Source organism: Athene cunicularia (assembly GCF_003259725.1).
Source record: "Athene cunicularia isolate RWA chromosome 1 unlocalized genomic scaffold, athCun1 chr1_part1, whole genome shotgun sequence".
Taxonomy (NCBI): Eukaryota; Metazoa; Chordata; class Aves; order Strigiformes; family Strigidae; genus Athene; species Athene cunicularia.
Genome location: NW_020799091.1, coordinates 57,398,920 through 57,420,075, shown reverse-complemented (window position 1 = coordinate 57,420,075; position 21,156 = coordinate 57,398,920). Strand labels below are relative to the sequence as shown.

General features: G+C 38.1%; 1 protein-coding gene across 3 annotated transcripts in view; it reads left to right on the top strand.

Annotated features, from left to right (window-relative positions):
• Window positions 1–21,156, top strand: part of NALCN (sodium leak channel, non-selective) — a 243,044-nt gene that overhangs the window by 77,316 nt on the left and 144,572 nt on the right. For all 3 annotated transcript variants that reach the window (XM_026859826.1, XM_026859811.1, XM_026859819.1), the window contains exons 8-10: window positions 10,148–10,290; window positions 10,409–10,513; window positions 13,257–13,343. In XM_026859826.1, the coding sequence (XP_026715627.1) occupies window positions 10,148–10,290; window positions 10,409–10,513; window positions 13,257–13,343 (335 nt within the window). The remainder of the gene's footprint in view (window positions 1–10,147; window positions 10,291–10,408; window positions 10,514–13,256; window positions 13,344–21,156) is intronic.

Below are 21,156 nucleotides of genomic sequence, written 5' to 3'. Positions count from 1 at the left end.
GGATTTAGTGAGGTGTCAGCACACTAAACCACTTTTCTCTGTCTCTGCCTTCTTCCTGACTGTACATGTTAGGCTAGTGGGCAAACCTCTCCCTCAGAGCAGCAAAGTAGGTAAATTATTTCACTTCTGGTGGCATGTAACAGGTATCGGGGAGTACTTATTAATAGCTAAACAGGTCATTGAGTGAGTGTCATTTGGGTTTTCTTCTAACAATCATAGAGCTCCTTTCTCCCATTTAGGAAAGGAAGATTGTGCCTCTTCATTTAGACTTGTCTCTCAAGATATATTTGGCACTGTATATTTGCTCCTGTTTTTCAGATGTGTGGAGGATAATGAGATTTCTAACATGTATTTGTTTTATAATGTCTCCTTGGCCAGCTTTACTGTCTGTTTTTTCTTCTTAGATTGAGCTAAAATTGTGCTGCTGTCTTATTTCTGGTCACTGAATACTCAACAAGTCTTGCTATTTGGGATTTTCTACTGTTGTCTTTAGGTGAGACTTTTATACAAAAAAGAGTGAAGTCTTTTTCAGACATACATTATAGGTGGAGGAAATTAAATTAGGATGCTTTGGGGAGGGATTTCTAAAAACATCTTATTTAAGGTTACATCAGTTTTACTAGTGATTGCAGGAGGGATAAAATTTCATGCAACTGCTTTTGAAAATGTTATCCATGAAAGAGGAAAGAGTTGATCTCTTAATTTTGTGAAAGAGCACGCATCCTCAGAGAGGTGCCTACAATTCACAGGTGATGCCCCGAGGAACTGAATGAAGCTGAGATGGAGCATTAGAGCAGAGTAGCAGGGACCTTTGTCTAGGTTCACTTAAACTGTTTCTTCTCCTACCCTACAGTAAGAAACAATATAAATATAGCCTTCATAAACTATTGAAATTATATACTGTAGAATTTCCTCCTTGAATATCTTCCTGTCTACCAGCATACCTACTCTGCTGTTCTTTGTCATACTGGGCAACCACTTCCGACACACAGTCACCATCATGGGTTCTTGTAGAACTTCTTTCTTCTTCTATCTCTTAAAACTATGCTGGGGGTGAGAAGGTTCAACCCTTTGTTAAATATTTGTGCTGTTACTTTTTTTTAATTACCGATTGATTGGACTTAGGATGAAAGAGTTGCACTGCAACTGGAAATAAGGAAATGCATTGTTGTGTAGGACAAATAAAATATTCTGCTGTAGGTTTGAAAATCCCTTGCAAGATATTTTTTAGCACTTTCTGATCTTTTTTTTTATTTATGGACTCTGTTAACCTGTGTTTTCCTGTAAGGTTTTTTGTCTTGAACTTCTCTGTTCAATTCTTGATAATATAAATATCACACTGGAAATGCTCCATTTAGGTCACACAGTCTCTTATAATCCATATTTCCTAAATATGCACACAATTCTAAGGTCTCTGTGCATCTCCAGGGCCCCCAGTTTTACTTCTGTTTAGCTGAATCATTAATACATGTTTTCATTAGCTCCTACATCTTTTCTTTTAGTGCAATTTTTCTGCCTCCACATATTTTCAGGCTTTTGAGACAGCTGCTACTAGCTGATGAGACTCAAGATTTGATGAAATAATCTCTCATGGTAAAGTTTACAGTCATGCTACTTATTTAACTCTTACTTTTGGGTAAAGTACCATGATGGTTACTCTAGATACGGAAATGTTACTATGTGAATATGTTATGTGGTTTCATTCTTCCATACTTCTTTTATCTTACAAAGCAGATACATTTTCTATTAATTAAGCAAATTAGTTGACGCCTTGATGCATGCTAGCTTTGCTGTTTCATGACTGCACTTAAAATCAATTAGAGTGCTCTGTCTATGACTATTGGGAAAGTTGATGCAACAAGTGAATAGTTTTGATTGACAGTGTAAGAAAGTCAATGCTGAATTTACATGCCTTGTGTCAAGATTTGCATACTTCCTTTCTCTCTAACAAAGGGATACATTACTACCTTGATTTTAATAGTCATTCCCAGTGTAATATATGGCTGAATTAAAATCCAAAAACATAATATCTGTACTGAAAACCTGCCTTAAATTTGTCTTTTAAATATGATAACCTTTAAAGGGTTCATTAAATTTTAAATGTAAGAATTTGTGTGAAGAATTTGGTTTCTGGACTGTCACTTTTACTGTATGGTTTTAAAGGCATCTACATACATAATGTATTTTAAAACAGGAAGTAAATCCTGGCTCATTTTCAAAGGAATAAGTTAATATAAATTACAGAGTTTCTTCTGTTTAACGTTTTTTATGTTACACAGTTTTGTCAATAACATTTACTGTAGCAGTCATTTACTATGACTGTACATTAAATCAGAGATGTTTAATTGGAAAGACTGAGATGGTGGCAGGCCCATTTTCACAGCATTTGTCGATCTTAAAACCAAGGCCTAAGGATTTTTTATTCTTGATTTCTAGATCTGAAAAGTTAGTATTATTACAGTTTGATTCTCTGATAGGGAAAAGCACAACTATGGCAGTGTCCTACATCAAGGCTCCAACCTGAAGCTCTGCATATTCTGCTGAGGATTGGAGCCCAGAGATCTGAGAAAAGTTGCATCCTTGAAAATACACTCTACAGAGAAGGAGAGGTGGGAGTTGTTGACTGTGCTGCAGAGCTTCCAGGTAGTGGTTTGCAAGGTGTGAACAATTCACACCAGTGATTATAATACAGAGTTGTATATTAACACTACAGCTGCATAATTGCAAAAAGGGAAAAGCAGACAGTATTTTTGCACATAAAGCAGTTTATGAGCTCCCCTAACATTTTGGATCCCTATTTGCCAAGTTACTTGGGAACATATAACTGAGGAGTATTTTAATCAAAAAAGTATTAAGGAAAAGCAAATATAAATGCTAGTCTGTCTAAATATCCATAAGTGTGTACACCTAAAGTAATTTCAAAGAATGTTTGTCTCTGTTTACACCATGGACTTGTTCATAAATGTAAAACAGATTTATCTGTTTAAAGCATGAAATATTACATCAGGGAGCACAAGCACTATCACATGTAAGACACTAATGTTATGGCTAAAGATGAACTGCCATGCTCCCGTTTGTCCTGTGCAGTCAATACATATGCCAGCATTCCTACATTCATATTGGTAAGCTAACACTTCTGACTAGTGAACAGATTTCTAAAGTACTTGCAAACAGTTCAACTAAGTCCATCAACAATTTTTCTGAAAGTTAGCTGACTTTCCATCTTCCACTACTAAGTCTGTAGAACAAATTACACTGATCTTAGCACTTAACATGTGCAGTATATCTTCTTATTGGTGGCTTTATGCATATGGTCTCTGTACATAGTCTATTCTCATTTGTTTTATCTTCTCATAAGGAAACAGATTTTCAAATTTGAGAATCAGTAACATCACTACTGTATGTTTGAAGTCAGAATCACAGAATTAACTAGGTTGGAAAAGACCTTGAAAGACCATCAAGTCCAACCGTTAACCTAGCACTGACAGTTCCCAACTACACCAGATCCCTCAGCGCTATGTCAACCCGACTCTTAAACACCTCCAGGGATGGGGAATCCACCACCTCCCTGGGCAGCCCATTCCAACGCCTAACAACCCATTCTGGAAAGAAATGCTTCCTAATATCCAGTCTAAACCTTCCCTGGTACAACTTGAGGCCATTACCTCTTGTCCTATCGCTTGTTACTTGGTTAAAGAGACTCATCCCCAGCTCTCTGCAACCTCCTTTCAGGGAGCTGTAGAGGGCGATGAGGTCTCCCCTCAGCCTCCTCTTCTCCAGACTAAACACCCCCAGTTCCCTCAGCTGCTCCCCGTACGACCTGTGCTCCAGACCCTGCACCAGCTCCGTTGCCCTTCTCTGGACACGCTCGAGTCATTCAATGTCCTTTTTGTAGTGAGGGGCCCAAAACTGAACACAGGAATCGAGGGGCGGCCTCACCAGTGCCGAGGACAGGGGTCAGATCCCTTCCCTGTCCCTGCTGGCCACGCTATTGCTGACACAAGCCAGGATGCCATTGGCCTTCTTGGCCCCCTGGGCACACTGCTGGCTCCTGTTCAGCCGGCTGTCAATCAGCACCCCCAGGTCCCTCTCTGACTGGCAGCTCTCCAGCCACTCCTCCCCAAGCCTGTAGCGCTGCTGGGGGTTGTTGTGGCCCAAGGGCAGCCCCCGGCATTTGGCCTTATGGAAACTCCTCCAGTTGGGCTCAGCCCATGGCTCCAGCCTGTCCAGGTCTCTCTGCAGAGCCTCCCTACCCTCGAGCAGATCAACACTCCCACCCAACTGGGTGTCATCTGCAAACTGACTGAGGGTGCACTCGATCCCCTCGTCTAGATCATCAATAAAGATGTTAAACAGGAGTGGCCCCAAAACCGAGCCCTGGGGGACACCACTCGTGACGGGCTGCCAACTGGATTTAACTCCGTTCACCACACCTCTTTGGACCGGCCATCCAGTTTTTACCCAGCAAAGCGTGTGCCCATCCAAGCCACGAGCAACCAGTTTCACCAGGAGAATATGGGAAACGGTGTCAAAGGCCTTGCTAAAGTCAAGGTAGACAACATCCACAGCCTTTCCCTCATCCAATAAGCAGGTCACCCTGTCGTAGAAGGAGATCAGGTTTGTCAGGCAGGACCTGCCTTTCATAACCCCATGCTGACTGGGCCTGAGCATCTGGTTGTCCCGCATGTGTTGTGTGATGTTACTCAGGATGAGCTGCTCCATCAGCTTCCCAGGCACCGAAGTCAAGTGACAGGCCCGTAATTTGCCGTTAAGTGTAGTAAGTCAGTACACTTAACAAGGGTTAAAATCTTACGTACAGACTGGCATTGTGTTTTTTCTGCTGTTGTAAATCAGTGCTCTGCACAGTTTCTGCTTTGCCATCTTTTCCACAGCTCAGTCACAGGAAAATGGTACTGAGGTTTGAGGTTTCAGCAGAGGAGCAGAGCATAGGCATGTTTCATTTTTCTTCTTTTCCTCCCTGTTTCTGCTGGCTGGCAAACTGGCTGATGTGAATTGGTTTGGGAGAGTAAAATAGAGTGGATTGCTCACTCAGAGACAAGCAAAAAACCCCATGAAGCCATTCAGGATTTGATATTTTTGTTGATTTCAGTCCTGTCTGCCAGCTGCTTCCCAGAAGTGCTAACAACTTTGTCCTTGCATTTCTGGATGATTTTTATTCCCTTCTAGTTTCACCAAAGCAACAGTGTAAGACAGCTGGAAAATCCTGACTGCATGCAGTGTTATTACAAATGCTTTGATACTGAAAGAGAAGTCATAAATGAAAATCTGACTGGTCAGTGGGAATATCCATGCCTTGCAGGAACATTTGGCTTCATGATTTTATCAGTGAAGGTGAGAAGGGACAGAAACATGTTTGATAAAATTTCTATAACATAAGTCAGAGGTCATTTTTTCATGGACATAACATTCACAAAACCATCTTAAGGAAGACTACCTTTCAGTGTTCAGCGCAACAAATACAGTTAAATTAGACAGCAGCACCTGCTAGAAGGCTGCTTAGTTTTGACGAAAAATAGAAAAGTCAATCCTTTTGCCTGCGCACCGGGAGGTTATCAGCCTGCTTCCTCTGCTGCCTGATGTTCCAGATGTGCCCGAGGCGCACGATCGACATCTAGTGGCTACTGTAAAGTGAGGAAGAGGAGCCTGTTACTGGCTGGCACCTAAGGCATTTTTGGGGTGACAATGTGTAGTATTTTAAGCTTTTAATAACAATGCATGCCCTTTTACTTGCCTGAAGAATTCCTGAATAAAAAGAAAAAAAGTATAAAATCAAACTTTTGTCATGTTTTTTTACATAAACGGGCCCTCCTGTAGATTTTCTTCAGCATCTTCACAGGAGACACAAGAAAACAAAGAACCATGATGTGGTAAGACAGGGTAGGCAATAAACATAATTTCCACAGTCACTGGCATACCTAAGCTTAGATTTTTGTTTCTCACTTGGAATAGCTACAAATCACATTGCACAAAGATATGAATAAAAGACAATACCCCAATACCATGCATTCTCTTTCTCTAATAATACGGATTTTGAATTGAGAAGCAAGGGCATAACAGAGGTAGAAGGAAAGGGTTCTGTTTCCAGGTTTATTGAATTTTCCATGTGACTCTTTAGCTCTCCTCCTTTAATTGTGTGGTTATAAAATTACAGCATTATTCAGTGCACTCCCTTTTTCATATGTCCATTCACAGAATGAGCTGATTATAGCAAGAGCTGATGTCACAGAGCATGCTGGTGTCACAGAGACAAGCAGAAAATCCTGTGTTTACAAAATATGCATAAGTACAAAATATGCTGTGTAAAATAGCATTCCTGCATAGCGATAATTGTTATTCTGTCAACTATGGGTCCTTTTTTAAAATAAAAACCAGTATTTCTCAGGTATTTAAGAGTTATGTCAAATAGGTTTTGGCAGGATAGGTGTCTTCACTCCCCTGTGGAAAATCATTACCTACGTGCTCTGGCTCTTTTAATTCTTTTTTTTCCTGGTACTCTATTGTACTTCTGTGTAGTATGGAAGAGCCAGGTGACCTTGCTCCCTGATTAAGCATGGAAACCAGTAGAATTTTCTTCTATTATAATGATTTAGGTGTTGAAGCAACTGTTTCCTCCATGTCCTGTCAGACTGATGCTCCTAGATGGTAGATCTGAAAGAAACATATTGAAGAAGACATAAGACCCATGCATTTCCATGCTGAATGCCCATTTACCTTAACATTCATTATTAACAGGGATGCAGTTTGTCTCTGATTGCTGTCTTTTCTTCTATACAGTGTGAATTAAGTGAAAATGTTGCATAAGTTTAGCAAGATTCAGTCTCTTTTCCTGTACTTCACAAAATCTTTCATTTTCTGGACCTTTTTTTCTTTTCTTTTTGGTAATGACCATGTGCAGTTGTAAAACATTTCCAAAGCTAGAAGTGTTTATTGGTTGCATAAAAACAGTCTTTTGAGACTGATACGGATTATGATACTGATTTATTTAGTTTTAATTTGTGTACTGAGAAATGTTTTCCTCTCTTGTTTTGATAAACCATCAGAGTAGTTAAAGGACTTGTTTTAGTGTAAGGTAAAAATGTGGAACTTATTACACCGGTTCATACAAAAACACTGAAAAAAAAATTTCAAAGTGTATTCCTTTACCTCTGTTGTCATCAGAAAGTTCCTCCTAAATGACTTTAATCTTTCATGCCACTAAGGTTTAGCCATCTACTGAAACAAATAGGAAAATTATAAATATTTTCTAGATGTTTTTATTTACTAAGATTTAACAATGTTCTAGGTACAGGTGTTGAAATCCTACTCCTAAATTCAGCAAGTTACCCATGCCAACGTGCTTAAACTGAGTAATCTCATTATAATCACATTTAACCCTCGTCATGGTTCAAAGCTTTTTCATGACTGAAATGTCTCACTGATGCCTGTAGTTAGATTACATGAATCTTGACCTAAATGTTCAAGACATTGACTGTATTTTGAAGTTTATGGGGCCTGTTGTTTATCTAAATAATCAGGTTCTGCAGGGTTTCAAGCCTTCCTTCCCCTGCCACCCATATTCCTGCTTTTCTTACACAAACTACAGAAGGTCCTGTGTTCTCATGTGCCCTAACCATGGGACTCCTAGCACTATGTGGTCAGGACTTAAGCCCTCTGAACTAGTACAGGAAGAACTATGTCACTGATAGACAGAATACTGAAACCTGTGGAAAAGGAGAATTTTGCTATTTGATCTAAGGGGCATAAGTTAGGTTTCATACATGGCAGCATTGCCATGTCAGGTGATGTATCTGACCATTGCTTAACATTGTGATACTTCCTCTTCCTCTGTGTGGCTTTGAACATAGTGAGAAAAATAGAGCATGATGCTCTGAAAGGAGAGTATTTTTAATAATTTACACATGGCTTTAGGAAGATGTAGTCAGATATTAAAGAAATTCTCAGAACAAAAAAGAATTGGTTGCTAATTGTCTTTAAATGTAAGTTTTAGAAGAGCAAAAATATGCAGTAAGGCAGATGTTAACACTAAGAATTACTCTCCTTTTTGAAAGCAAAATGTTTCATGGTCTTGGATCCCTTACTGTCATGCTTTTATTTTGTATCCACTCGAAACAGTGTTTACAGAGATAGTTAACAGCATGGCTCCTGGCATCGGTATTGAAAGCTTTATTACATTCTAGTCACATATGTTAAGTAAGAATGTATATTCTTAGTGGTGATTGCTTTCTAATAGACTTAGGAACACCTGCACCAGTCATGTGCAAGACATTTTTACTTTCATGTCACAGACAAACACATATTATTTTAATAGGTTTAACTGTGCATTTTTGTCCATTCACAGTATTGCTTTACTGTGGCAGATGGCCCAGTGTGTGTGTTATAAATACTTTGCATGACATCTCCTCGATTTTACTAATCTTCACTGTGACTTTCCCATTGGTAATGACTAATGACAGCGTCCTAGCCAGCAACTTTTAATAGATTCCTCTTTTCCCTTAATCTCTGCCTGTCCTCAACAGCACTGTTTTGTTCAATAATTTAATCAGTTCAGCAATAGTATAATATTAGATAATTGAACCATTGCTTTATGAATTTTTGAAATACAAAATACCTATGAAGTAATCACTGATGGATATTTCAGTATTGATAGAGACCACTCTCTTTTCTGAAGAAATACAAAGAGTTTTGCTCTCATGCTTGAATGCTTTTTTCTTTCCACTTATTTCTGACTCTTGGTACTGAGAACCATATTAAGTAAATAGGAAGGAATCCAATAACCAGAAAAATTAACAATGGATTAACATTTTTGCCTACACACCATGACCTTGTTAACCATTCAACACCTACATATCAAAGGAGTGAGTTTATATGGAAAAAATTCCATTCATCCCTGTCTCCTCTTAGTGAAGATTTATCTGCAAAAGGGACTCCCTAAGGCAAAAGCAGTTCTTCCCATCTGTGTTAGCAGGCAAAAGGATGTAGATGCTGCAGATTCAGTGGGAGAATAATAGTGCAGAGCTCCTTATAGGCTAGTGTGAATTTTGGAAAACTCTTGGACCCAGGAATTTTTGACTGGAGCTGCTCCATTCTTTGTGAACAGGATCAGATAGTCACTTGCTATCTGTATTGCTAGCAGCTTTCTATGTTTTGCTAAAGGCAGTACTCCTCACACTCCCTTTGTTTTATCCAAGGTGTTTTGTGAAATGAAGCAGTAGTGGAGCGGAGCTTGCAGGTGGCTGTAGGACAATTCTGTGATTTCACAGCAGTTTGTGAGATTTCACAGTTTAATTTCGCAGTTTAATTGTGTTCCTTCTCAGAACAAAAAAATTGCTTCAGACAAGAATGCTGCACAAACCCTAACCCCAGTCTGCATTTCGAAGCTTTCATTGCAGAGATAAGGGGGAAGGAGGAGCTGGCTGAAGCATATTATCACTCAGACATTAGGATGAGTTTGGATCTTAAGTTTAAAAGTAGTAACGTCATAGCTTTTATTCAAAAGTGGTTTCTGCACACATAAACCCCTCATAACTTTTCTTTCATCTTCTCCCCACCTCCCCAGAGTGATAGAGAAAGTTCAGCTTAAAATTGCTTTAACATTTTTTAAAGCAACATATGTGTGTTAATGCAGCTACCCTGGATACCTGACTGAAAACTGTTCAGTAGCTTATTGTAGACGCCTAACTGCACTTGCTAGTGTCAGGCACCTTCTTCTTGTATTGCTGTGTACTCAGTGTTGCTGATATTAATAGTAATGCCTTTCGCCTACTGAATGTTGATCCTGATAGTTTTAATTAAATCTGCTTTTTCTTACAAATACTACTGAAGTCACATGATGGGACAAAATCTGCCTTTGGAAACATTTGCATACTGGCAGTGAACCCATCTAAGGGATTATGCATGTGTGCCCAGGGAGAGAAGGGAGTCGGTCTGGTCTGATACAAAACCAATTGATGTTCAGTTGCAAAAGGAAGAAACATGGAAATGCATCTGAAAAACTTCTCTTTGAAGGAGGAGAGCAGAGCTGATAACCTTTAGAGAAAAGGAAAATGGAATAGGTAAAAGATTATTGTTTGCTGATAGTGAAAACTTTCAGACTTAATGCCAAACATTTTCATTTTTCCTCTTACAGGCACAAGCATATTTACTGTTTACGAAGCTGCTTCTCAGGAAGGCTGGGTGTTCCTTATGTACCGAGCAATCGACAGTTTTCCCCGATGGCGTTCATATTTCTATTTCATCACCTTAATTTTCTTTCTGGCCTGGCTCGTTAAGGTACTGAAAAATGTGTTCCTTTAAACCTGTCTGAAATGTAGATAATATTAGAATGAATTTCTTCTCTTTTCTGCTTGCTGAGCTTTGTGTCAGCCATTCTTTCTTGTTCTTTTTTCAGAATGTTTTCATTGCAGTTATCATTGAAACGTTTGCAGAAATTAGAGTGCAGTTCCAGCAGATGTGGGGGTCCAGGAGCAGTACTACTTCAACTGCCACCACCCAGGTGAAACACCTGAGATGCTGAGATTCTCTGGGGGCTTGACTGGGTTTAGTTTATGAATGAATAATAAGCCAAAAATTCCTGTTAATTATTATTTTATCTGATTTATTGGACTTTGCATGTTACTACATATATTTTAAGTTGGTCTATGAATTTTCATATAAAATTAAATTCAGTGTTATGTTATCCAACTAGGCTTTCTTCAAAAAGAGTAATAGAAAAGACTGTAATATGGTTCCCTGTATTTCTGTGTATGTTATCACTGTTTTAATTTTCTTTTAATGAAGTAGGATAATGCTTTTTTATCATGTCATTGGTGGGCTTGGAATTAGGGTTGCTATTGAATATCACTTTCTGTGCTAAGGAAGAAAAGCTGAAAATGCAAGCTGTAGCTGTAAGAAGAGAGGTCAGAGGTTAGCTGAAGTGTTTGGGGAAGCTGGTCCTGGAGCTGATAAGGGCATGTTGAGGCCAAGGAGGAGTGAGGTGCTGAGGCAATGAAAGAGCCATGCTAATAATTGGATAGCCAGAGAAAGTGAAACCCTGAATGTGAAATAATGGGTAGGAAGAAGCCATGATAGGAAAGGTGCTATGAGTGGGCTGGGTAGTGTGAAAGACCCCATATGAAAAACAAGGGCTAACGGGTTGAGATTTAAATTTTCCCACACATTATTGTAACTGTCATATTATGTATCCTGAATGTACAAAAGGTCAGGCTTTTTTGGGGTAGTGCAGTTTGCCATCTGTAACAGGGACCAGTACCGGCTGCCTGCCAAAAGCCTTTAGGAAGACAGATACGAGAACCACACCCATGAGGGAAATTTCTCTAACCTCTGTAGCTAGAGATTATTTCTTTTCTTAAGCCAGAGAATTTAAGTGTTTCAGAATTATTTATTAAATATTTTCTGATATTCCTCTGGATATTCTTATAACTGTATGGAACTCTAGTCCTTTTGTGCCTGCTGCTACATTTTTTTGCCTCAAATAGACTTTGTGGCAATAATTTCTACTTTATATATGTCTTTGTCAAAGCAGACTTGGTGATATCAATTTAAAATTTAAGAAAAAAAAAAAAAAGGACCTTTCCACATGACACATACTTAGCCTGAGGAATGTAATGTTTGTTTCATCTCTGATGGGACAAATTCCTGAGCCATATAAGCTTAACTGATGTACTCTGAACTAAAAGCTGGAACAGAGAGATTATTTTGTAGGGAAACTCAATAAGCAACTGACATTAAGGAATTTCAAGGATAGAAGAAATCCCCAAAATAATGTCATCATGCCAGAGAATATGTACATGTTGAATATAAATTGCATCATGCAGAATAAAATAATGTGTTGGCTGCAGACAAATGTATGGGTACTTTGCTCCTTGAGTCACTGGCATGATGGGACATAAAGGGAGTCCATTTTATCAAACTAGAAAAACGTTGTATCTTTTTCTGTAGAAAGGCAGAAAATTTCTTGTAATTTCTTGTTCAAACCACCAGACAAAAGTTAAAAACCTTGCTTGTTTTGTGCATGAAATAACCTTGAGAAAAAGCAACAATATCCTTCATTTGCCCACTTCATAAATCATTAAACTGGTCCCGAAACTTAGTCCTATAGAAAAGAGAATGAGCGTCAGAGAGTCAAAGTCAAGGGAGCGATCTCTGGAGAAGGGTAAAAGGAGGTTCTTGTAAAGCACTTTATCACTGCATATTAAACCATGGTACAAGGAAGAATAACCCAGTGCTGCTCTGCATTGGCAACTCTTCCTGGTGCAGAGATGCTACATAAGGACTCAGCAGCATTACAACCATATTTGTGTGACACTGTCCCCAGTCTAATGAGCACTTCTCTCAGGATGGCCTTTAAGCTTCAACCATGCCGCTGTGGCTGTGTTCTCCAGGTGACTTGTTTGGGTGCTGGGTATCAGGGAAAGGTAGGAGTGAGGTGGGAACTTTGCCACACTTCATTACATAGAATATGATGCCTAGGTGGCAATTCAAACTGCTAGAGCCATTAATTTTCTTTCAAGGATATTTTCAAGGACAGTGTTAATCACGTCCAGGCATGGTTTCTCACTGTCCATTAGCAGTCCGCATCTTTTTATGTCCTAATTTCTGAGGGGAAAAAAAAAAAGCCAGAATGCTTACACCTGTGCTTCCAGAGATTAGTGGTAAAATGTGAATACTACTGTGGTCAAGAGAGCCTTTTCCATTGACATCATTAGAGCCAGAATATCATTCAGCTGTTTGCAGGAATTATAAACTCTGGATAACAGTACAGAAGGACTGTACAGCTACTCTTGATATACATCAGTTCAACAAAAATAAAGTCTGATCCTTGGAGTAAAATAATTTTACCAGTAAAAAAGATGAGGTTGTCTATTATTTCCTGATGCACCATGAAGCTTATTGTTTGGTCACAGTGTACTTGTGTTTCCTCATGATAAGCTTACCTTAGTAAAGAATTTATTCTGAACAGGTACCACCCTCTAATGATACTGATCAGAGATTCATTGAAGCAGTTTCTACATTAGGACTAATAGAGACACATTGTATTTGTTGTTATCTGAGTAAAATTCAGAATCTATTAATGTTGGAAAAAGCACATTGCTTTTTTTCTGTAGCAGTAAGAACCATTTCCCTCTTATTTTAAACTAGTGATCATCAAAATGTATGTAGAGCCTTAAGGGGACTGTATTAGATTTTACTCATATTTATTGTCATGTAAAACATTTCTGACAATTTTCCCTTTCAAGATGTTTCATGAAGATGCTGCTGGAGGTTGGCAGCTTGTGGCTGTTGATGTGAATAAACCCCAAGGCAGAGCTCCTGCATGTCTACAGGTATGACATTACTTTTTAATAAATCATTGTGTGTAACCAGCTAACCAGCAACACTCAAATGTTCATATAAGGAGACTCTGGTGAGCAATAGCTGCAATAGTTTTAGTCATAAATTTCTTTACATCTATTGCTTTCTGCAGTGTAGACTTGTTCTTGAAAATTGCCGATCAACAAAAAAAGATACACCACACCCAAAGGGAGAAGATTAGAAGGCCCTGTTTTGCATGCTCATGAAGGAAAGATTTTAGATTTTGTAAATATAAAGTAACATAAGTAATCAATCATCCTTTATCTCTCAGATTTCACATACAGACTGATTCCACTCCTAGGTTATTCACAACAGAAATGCTTGGTTATTTACTGCAAATTACAGTAACATATGCCAAGAAGCTTGACTAATGATAAACACAGAAGTACCTAATTTCTCTTGTTCTATCTTGAAAGTAGTCACAAGAAGGGGGAAGAGGCATGTAGGTAGTAAGCCATTACAGTAATATTCTCATTTAATATTCTCATTTGGATATAGGTGAGTTTGTAAAACTCTGTCCTCATTGTTTAAATAAATCCAGACTAAGAGAAGTAATATTTTTATAAATCCCTTTTCATTACAGCACATAGTACAGCAGCTCAAATTTTTATTTGCAACTTAAATAATGTCAGTTCTTGGTGAAACAAACCTGCTTCAGAGTAGAAAGCCAAATCTACTGTAGCAATCCAATACCATGATGTTTACTGGCAGTTTTGGTTATATTTGGTTTAATGTGTAAACTAAAATACATGTACTTGTTGGCAATGTGTACACTGCTGAACACTAAGCTGGCAAGCACCTTTCTTCCCCTCCACAAGCTGTTCATTCTAAACTACCTCTGCTTAGTCAAACCACTGCCATATATTGAATTATATGATATGCCTTAACTGATAATTCCTCTTCCCAAATTTAATTCTTGATTTTGACAGCAACAGGAACATCATTTATGGTGTTCTCAAGCAACAGTCTCGGGTATGTGGATAAAATATAGTTGAACTCACAGTGAAAACTCCTCCAGATGAAAGTTAAGATAGCATCTGACTTACCTGATCTGCCTTTGTCTGTATTATTGCATTCTTGCCCTGCTTAGGAGTCCTGTGAACACAAGGATTATGTTCCAGGGAACATAAACTTCATGGATCAGTGGCTGCTACAACTTTTTATGATTCCAACTCAGCTAGCAGTTTTCTTCGCATTCTTCATCCCTTTGTGCAGCATCTGCGAGGTTTCCAGTAATCTGTGACCTTGCTGGATATAAATCCAAGGAAAGCAATCCAAAGGAAAGTAATGTGTTAAAATATTATTTTATTAGGATAGTGCCCAAAATAGGCTTTGTTCTTATTAAACATAGGCTAAAATACAGCCAAACAAAAGCAAAATCTCAAAGTCTGGATAAACACATGCACCTTTTTTCATCTTACTATGCATTATTGTTTCAGTTCAAGCAATCCAAGGTAAAAAGAAAATAGACATCATAAAAAATTAATGTATTTAAAGCCTTTGCGATGTATTAGAAGCATTCTTTATGCATTAAGTCCCTAGTGAGAGATGTGATAGTTATTTTCTAACAGTTTGGGTGGGTTTTGTTCTTAAGAGGAACATGGCACATAAATCTGAATCTAGGGAAGAGTTAATCAGATTGTAGAGTATATACCCTGCCTTTAGGACACATACAATTAATATGCATTCTTCTGACCTTTTTTAGCTAAGTACATTGCCATTCAATATCCTGTGAAGGATAGAGTTTTTAGAAAAAGGTAGTGAGGACTCTCTATCGCTCTGTATCATTTTAATTAAAGTTTGCAGTTTGGTTTTATTAATTCCTGTCTGGGCTCTGTACATAATTATTGCTCCAAATATGAATGGGAACATTATTAAAAGTTCTGTTTCATTACATAGGTCTGGCCTGTGCTTTGGTGAAACTGCATTTACTCAGTGTACTGAGTTATTTAGAATTTACTTCCTCAACAAACTATACTGTGGATCAGGAGAGGAAGTATCATAGTGGCTAAGGGAATGGAAAGGAACTCTGGAGATCTAGGTTCAATTTATTGGCCAAGCACAAATTTCCTGTAGACCTTGAGAAAACTACTTAATAGATATCTTCGCTTTAGTTCACATTCCTTATGGTAGAAAAGTGGATCCCTCCCAGATTTGGCTACTGTAGTGTTTAAATCTACTAATTACTTGAGAGGCACTCCAGTAAGATGGGCTTGTGCTATCTAAGTTGGCAAAGAGATACATCCAGCTCTCTAAAGCAGGGAGTGATGGAGGAAAGAATAACATGATTTATGTGTTGTGTGTAACATAAAAACATCTCTAATACAGGTTTTGAAAGACACTTCACATGGGCTAGCTGGATCTGTTGTGTTTTACTAGTTCGGCTTCTGTACAGCTATGCTTACTCCCACAGGCCAGGTAGAACATTGCAATGGCATGTAAAGCAATGCAGGTCTGGAAACAATAATTCAGGCAGAGATACCGTACTGTCTCTCTTCAGAGCCTTTGTAACTCTCTTTGTCTCACACAAACATGTCATTGTTGCACTGAACTGCTCAATTATGTAAAATGAATGAGCAGGCTAACCATGTCTTTACACTTTCGTCACAAACAGGATTACAAAGGTGTTTCAGAATCCCATCTAGTGAGTAGTGCGCCTTGGTGTGTCTAAACTGCTGGGCAGGTGAGTGCCACTGTGCTTGACAGGGTACCCCTTCTTGTCTCTCCCAAGAGCCCACCTGCCTTTCCACTGGCTGCATGGCATATGGGCAGAACAGAACCAGCAGGTACATACAGGTCTGGGATCTGCAATGTGCTCTTGTATACGTAGTTAGAAGTAGATAAGACTAAACCATGAGAGATGGGCAAGAAAGACTGGCATTAATCTGGTGGTTTTGGAGAACTTTAATTCAGACATCTAACTAAGTTTTCATTAGTTTTTTTAGAAGTGGCTGGAAGATTAGTATCAGTATAGTTTCTGATTTTGACTTGCAAATCTATCCTAATGTGGGGCAGAGAGGCTTTTATTTTGGTATAATGGTTTTATATTTATTGCATTTTTCTTTTGAGTGTTCCCAAAGGTGCTTTGTGGTCTTTTGTTACTTATTCTCACTGTTCCCCATGACTGGCATTGATTTTAAATATTGATTTTCTTTTGTCACTGAAAAATAATCTTTGTGTTTTCCATTTCAACATGAACCATTTGGCATGAATGCATGCTGAGGCTCCTGCATTGCCATATTATTTTGCTGTTGTTGATATTACTTTAACACATTGTAGTGTGTTAGAACTTCCTCCCTACCGTGATTTACTCCTACAAGCACAGTAGGAAACTCTCAGTTCATAAATAAAGAAAAACTGAGCACCAAGTTCCAGAAAAAAATCCTTCAAAAAACTCTTTGAGCCTGTATTTACCCCTTTAATCCCATGTTAAAGACACATTGTGTTTCTTATTATTCCTTTCCTATTAATTTTAGAGGTTGTTGATGTTTTTATTGCTCATTCCTTCTCTTTGTCTTCCTGTCTGGAAAGACTTGTAAAATACATATGCTCATATAAAGTTGAAAAGGAAAGATTCAACTCAGTGTCTTCCATGAAATTCTGGTTGGTATTACTAACACCAAATAATGACATCTTCAGTCTTCTCAATACATAGCTTTGTAATAAGCAGAGAAAGTCTGGAGCTGTGATTCCTGTGGGAAATAATGAGCCAGACAGCAATTCCCTGTTCATGTTAATATTTTGGGGTTGTATGTCCAGCAGATATGAAATGCACAACTAGAGATGGAATGATGTTTAGGAAGAGTTTGGGAACACTTTGTGTGATGTGTCAGCATGGATGGAAGTGGTCACTTACTCACAAACTGTATGTGCACTCATAGTCTGATAGTAAAGTCTTCAACAGACTGGAAATACTATATTCACTTTTAATCATATGTGCTTCATCTAAGGAAGAAATACAAGGTCAGAAAGCTATGATCTGAGCAAGCACATGACTTCATGCTAATGTATTATGTTTTACAAATTCTGTACAATTACAGAATTTTAGAGAAACTTGAGTCAAAACTATCAAGTAATTTCAAAAGACAGAAAACATATGGAAGGTGGAGGAGAGATGGCCAAAGAAGCAGAAATTTAGTGGTTTAGCAGTTTCATAAGGATATATTGAATGACAGAGGGAGAGAGAAATGAGACAAAACAGTACTTAGGGATTTTCACTGCGGGAGTAACAGATGAGGGCATAAGTGGGTTTTCTCCTTTTCTCTTTCACTGGAAGTAATTATTGGTGAACCAGAAAAGTGTGATAGTCTATTTTTATACTAATTTGCCCTTTAGTGTACCTTCAGAATCAAGCAGAAGGTATGCCTGCTCAGTCCTATTCTCTTCTTACCTACAGTGTCTTTTATTAAATTAAATACATATATAATATATTTCTTCCAATTAACTGAAATCTTCTGTTACATTGAAAGAAAAATCTTCTTTCAGTTGTCTAAAAGTTTTGATTTGAATTATTTTATTATTTGAGTGTATTATATGAGTTTATTCACAAGCAGATTAAATTATTCCAAATCCTGAACTTCTGAGGCTGTCATTAAAAAAAAAAAACAACCTACCTTTTTTTGGTTTATGCCCTTTTCTTGTTTAGAAAGCCTAGAATGTCATCAGTTAACAGAAGCTTGGGTAGTTCAGTGATGTACTTGTCACTGAAACAGTAGTGAAAACCAACCATATTAATTTTTATTGAGGAGACTCTGGAGCAGAGTATGCAAAGTATAATGTAAAAGCAAGCTGTTAGCTTTGGTGAGATAAAAACAGTGAAAAAAATGAGGGGGAATGGAAGACTACAGAGAAACTAAACATACTGGCAACAGAATAGCATGCACAATAAAGTCCAGCCCCATCCAACCTTCCTATCCTCAGATGTATATGGCAAGATAGCAAATGCTGGATATTATGAAAAGAACAAAAAAAAGACTTCCAATATTTTCCACGTACATAGGGTACATAGGGTATGGAAAGAAATGGTGAAGGCGTGGTGAATGGAGTAAAGAGGTAGAAACTCCACCATCTGGCTAACTCTGAGAGTCTGGATGGGGATTCACAAAATGATCCATCATTAAATGTATGCTCAGTTTCAGCTCTATGCTATTTCAGATGAGGAAGACAAAGCTTTTACCATCCTCTGCTATCTGGTCGCCCCCTTTTGTCAGGGTCTTTAACCACAGTAACAATGCCAATTGAAGAGGCAGTGAGTTTATTCCAAGGACACCTCAGCTCACTGTCTCATCTGGTAATGAAAACTGGTGTTCAGTTTATGTTATTAAAAGAAGTCATGAGTTCAGACAGCTGAAATTATTTATTATAGTCCATTTAACTGGAGGAAGGAGGGGACAGGGCAGCTGTAATGTAAATGAGCTGTTGATGTGGTGTGGAGAACCACTGTCTTTTTCTGATATGAATTTAAAAAATAATCTTATAGAACTGGAGGACCAAACATATTTTGTCCATATACATTTTTTATATATTTAAATTCAACATTTTTTACTAAAAGGGACTTGAAAATTAATAAGCCCCATGATGTAGCTATTGGAGTATACATAAAACTAGCAGACAAACAAGGCATTTGCTGTGTCTCCAAGATCAGCCAGTACCAGAAATAGGCATATATAGATCATCCTTCTCTGAGCTTCTGGATATCCATTTATGCCCTCATTCTCTGTCTTGGACTCCAGCAGTCATTCATTTAGGGGCTTTCTGAAGTGGATGTTAAATTTAGGCCATTATATTTAGTATCCATTGATGGATTTATCACCCATCAATTTGTCTAGCCTATTTTTTGAACCCATTTATTGTTTCAGCCTCCAGAACATCTTGTAGGAACAAGTTACATAAAGTAACTATGTAGCATTTTAACTGATTACAACTGAGGAATTAATTTTCTGATTTTCCTGAGATAACTCAGAAATTGCAAAAAACATAATGCAAACATTATTGGTCTAATTTTGAGATGGATGCCCCTTTTCAATAAAAAATAATTTGTAAAAACAAAACGACAATGAAGGGATCGCAAGCTATTGTAACATGAAGTCAGTAACAAGAAGAGGGCAGACATGAGTGTCTGAGAACGATAAACACCAATTATGGTGGTTGGTTGATGTTTGTGCTTGTGTATACAAATAGAGTTATGAGTAAGGAGGAAACTTTGGAAAGGGAAATAAATGTTGAATATCAGAAAGGACTGTTAGAAAAGATTAGTGTATTTAGTGACGAGGCTGTAATTTGTAAGAGAACTTTCAAATCTCCCATAGGTAACATTGTGACATTAACAAACATTATCGTAGTAATTATTAGATGCCTACTGTAATTTTGTCTATGCTCCTACCTCTCTGTTATTTTATACAGACATCTAAAAGAAAAGTTATTTCAAGGGAATGCAGAACTGCATGCATATTTCCAGTCTGCAAGGCATACAACCAACCTCCCTCCCTCCCTCTCCTCCCTCTCCTCCCTCTCCTCCCTCTCCTCCCTTCCTCCCTTCCTCCCTTCCTCCCTTCCTCCCTTCCTCCCTTCCTTCCTTCCTTCCTTCCTTCCTTCCTTCCTTCCTTCCTTCCTTCCTTCCCTCCTTCCCTCCTTCCTTCTCGCTTCCCTTTGTCACTTTCTCCCACTTCTCACCCTCTTGCTTGCCTGCCTGTCTTCTTTTCTTTTATAACCATTATGCCAAAGCACGTATGTTAACAGTGAGTTTGACATAGTTCTTTTATTTTCATAGTTTCTTCTCCATACTTTTTCATTTACTTGATGACCTGTCAGTTCTTGTTCCTTACAGTAAGATTTCTAGCCACAGTTTGTAGCAATTCAGCCACAGAAACTAAACAAAAAAAACCCCATATTGTTGATTTCACTGTTTTGCATTTGAACAAACAGATTTCAGCTTGAACATATAATTTTCCTACAGACTTAAAGTATCAGAATCCCATCACAAAGACAAAACGGAGAGGTGTTAAACTATGATTAAGCTTATAAAAGGGTAGCGGTTTTCCCTGGCAGTATTCTTTATTAGAGGACAGCCTGCTGCAGCAGAAAACATTGTCACATCAGGCCCTTGGCATCTCTTGGGAGATTTAGGAACAAGTATTTGGAATTTGACTGAGGTAGTAGGTTTTCAAAAATCTTTGTATGTCAGTTATGGAAGCCTTGGCTGACACTAATAATCAGTCAAGATCTCTGAACTTCCCCTTACTTTTGGACAAGCTGAAAGTAACTCCTAACTTTCAAAGGAGGTCACAGAAAAACTTTCTTCTCCACAAGTAATGAGTTTTGCATAAGAAATTTTTATAAATCTTGACCCTCTTTCACACAGGCCTGTACAGTTCACCAATAAATGTCATTAAGTAGTAACATTCAGTTCTTCCAACACTGTGGTCAAATTAATAAACTAAAAATCTTCCATGATAAAAATATGCATCTTGTTTTAAAAGACCATTTCAGCTATGTGTATTTTTTGTTACTCTCAGTCTTTTGCTGTTATCTGAACAGACAGAGCGGACCATTTTTCTAGCATTCTTTTCAGCAGTGGACTTCAATACAGCTTGTACTAATAATTTGCACTTGGAAATTTTGGGGCACACCACGGTCAGTGGATTATAGAAGCTATTCAGTAATGCCACTAAAATTAAAATTCATCTGAGTTTCCTTTAGAAATTTTTATTTCTGGGGTTAAATATGTCCAGTGTTTCAAATCCCATCAAACTGAAAACAGGTATTTAAATTGTCGTGCAGCTTTTT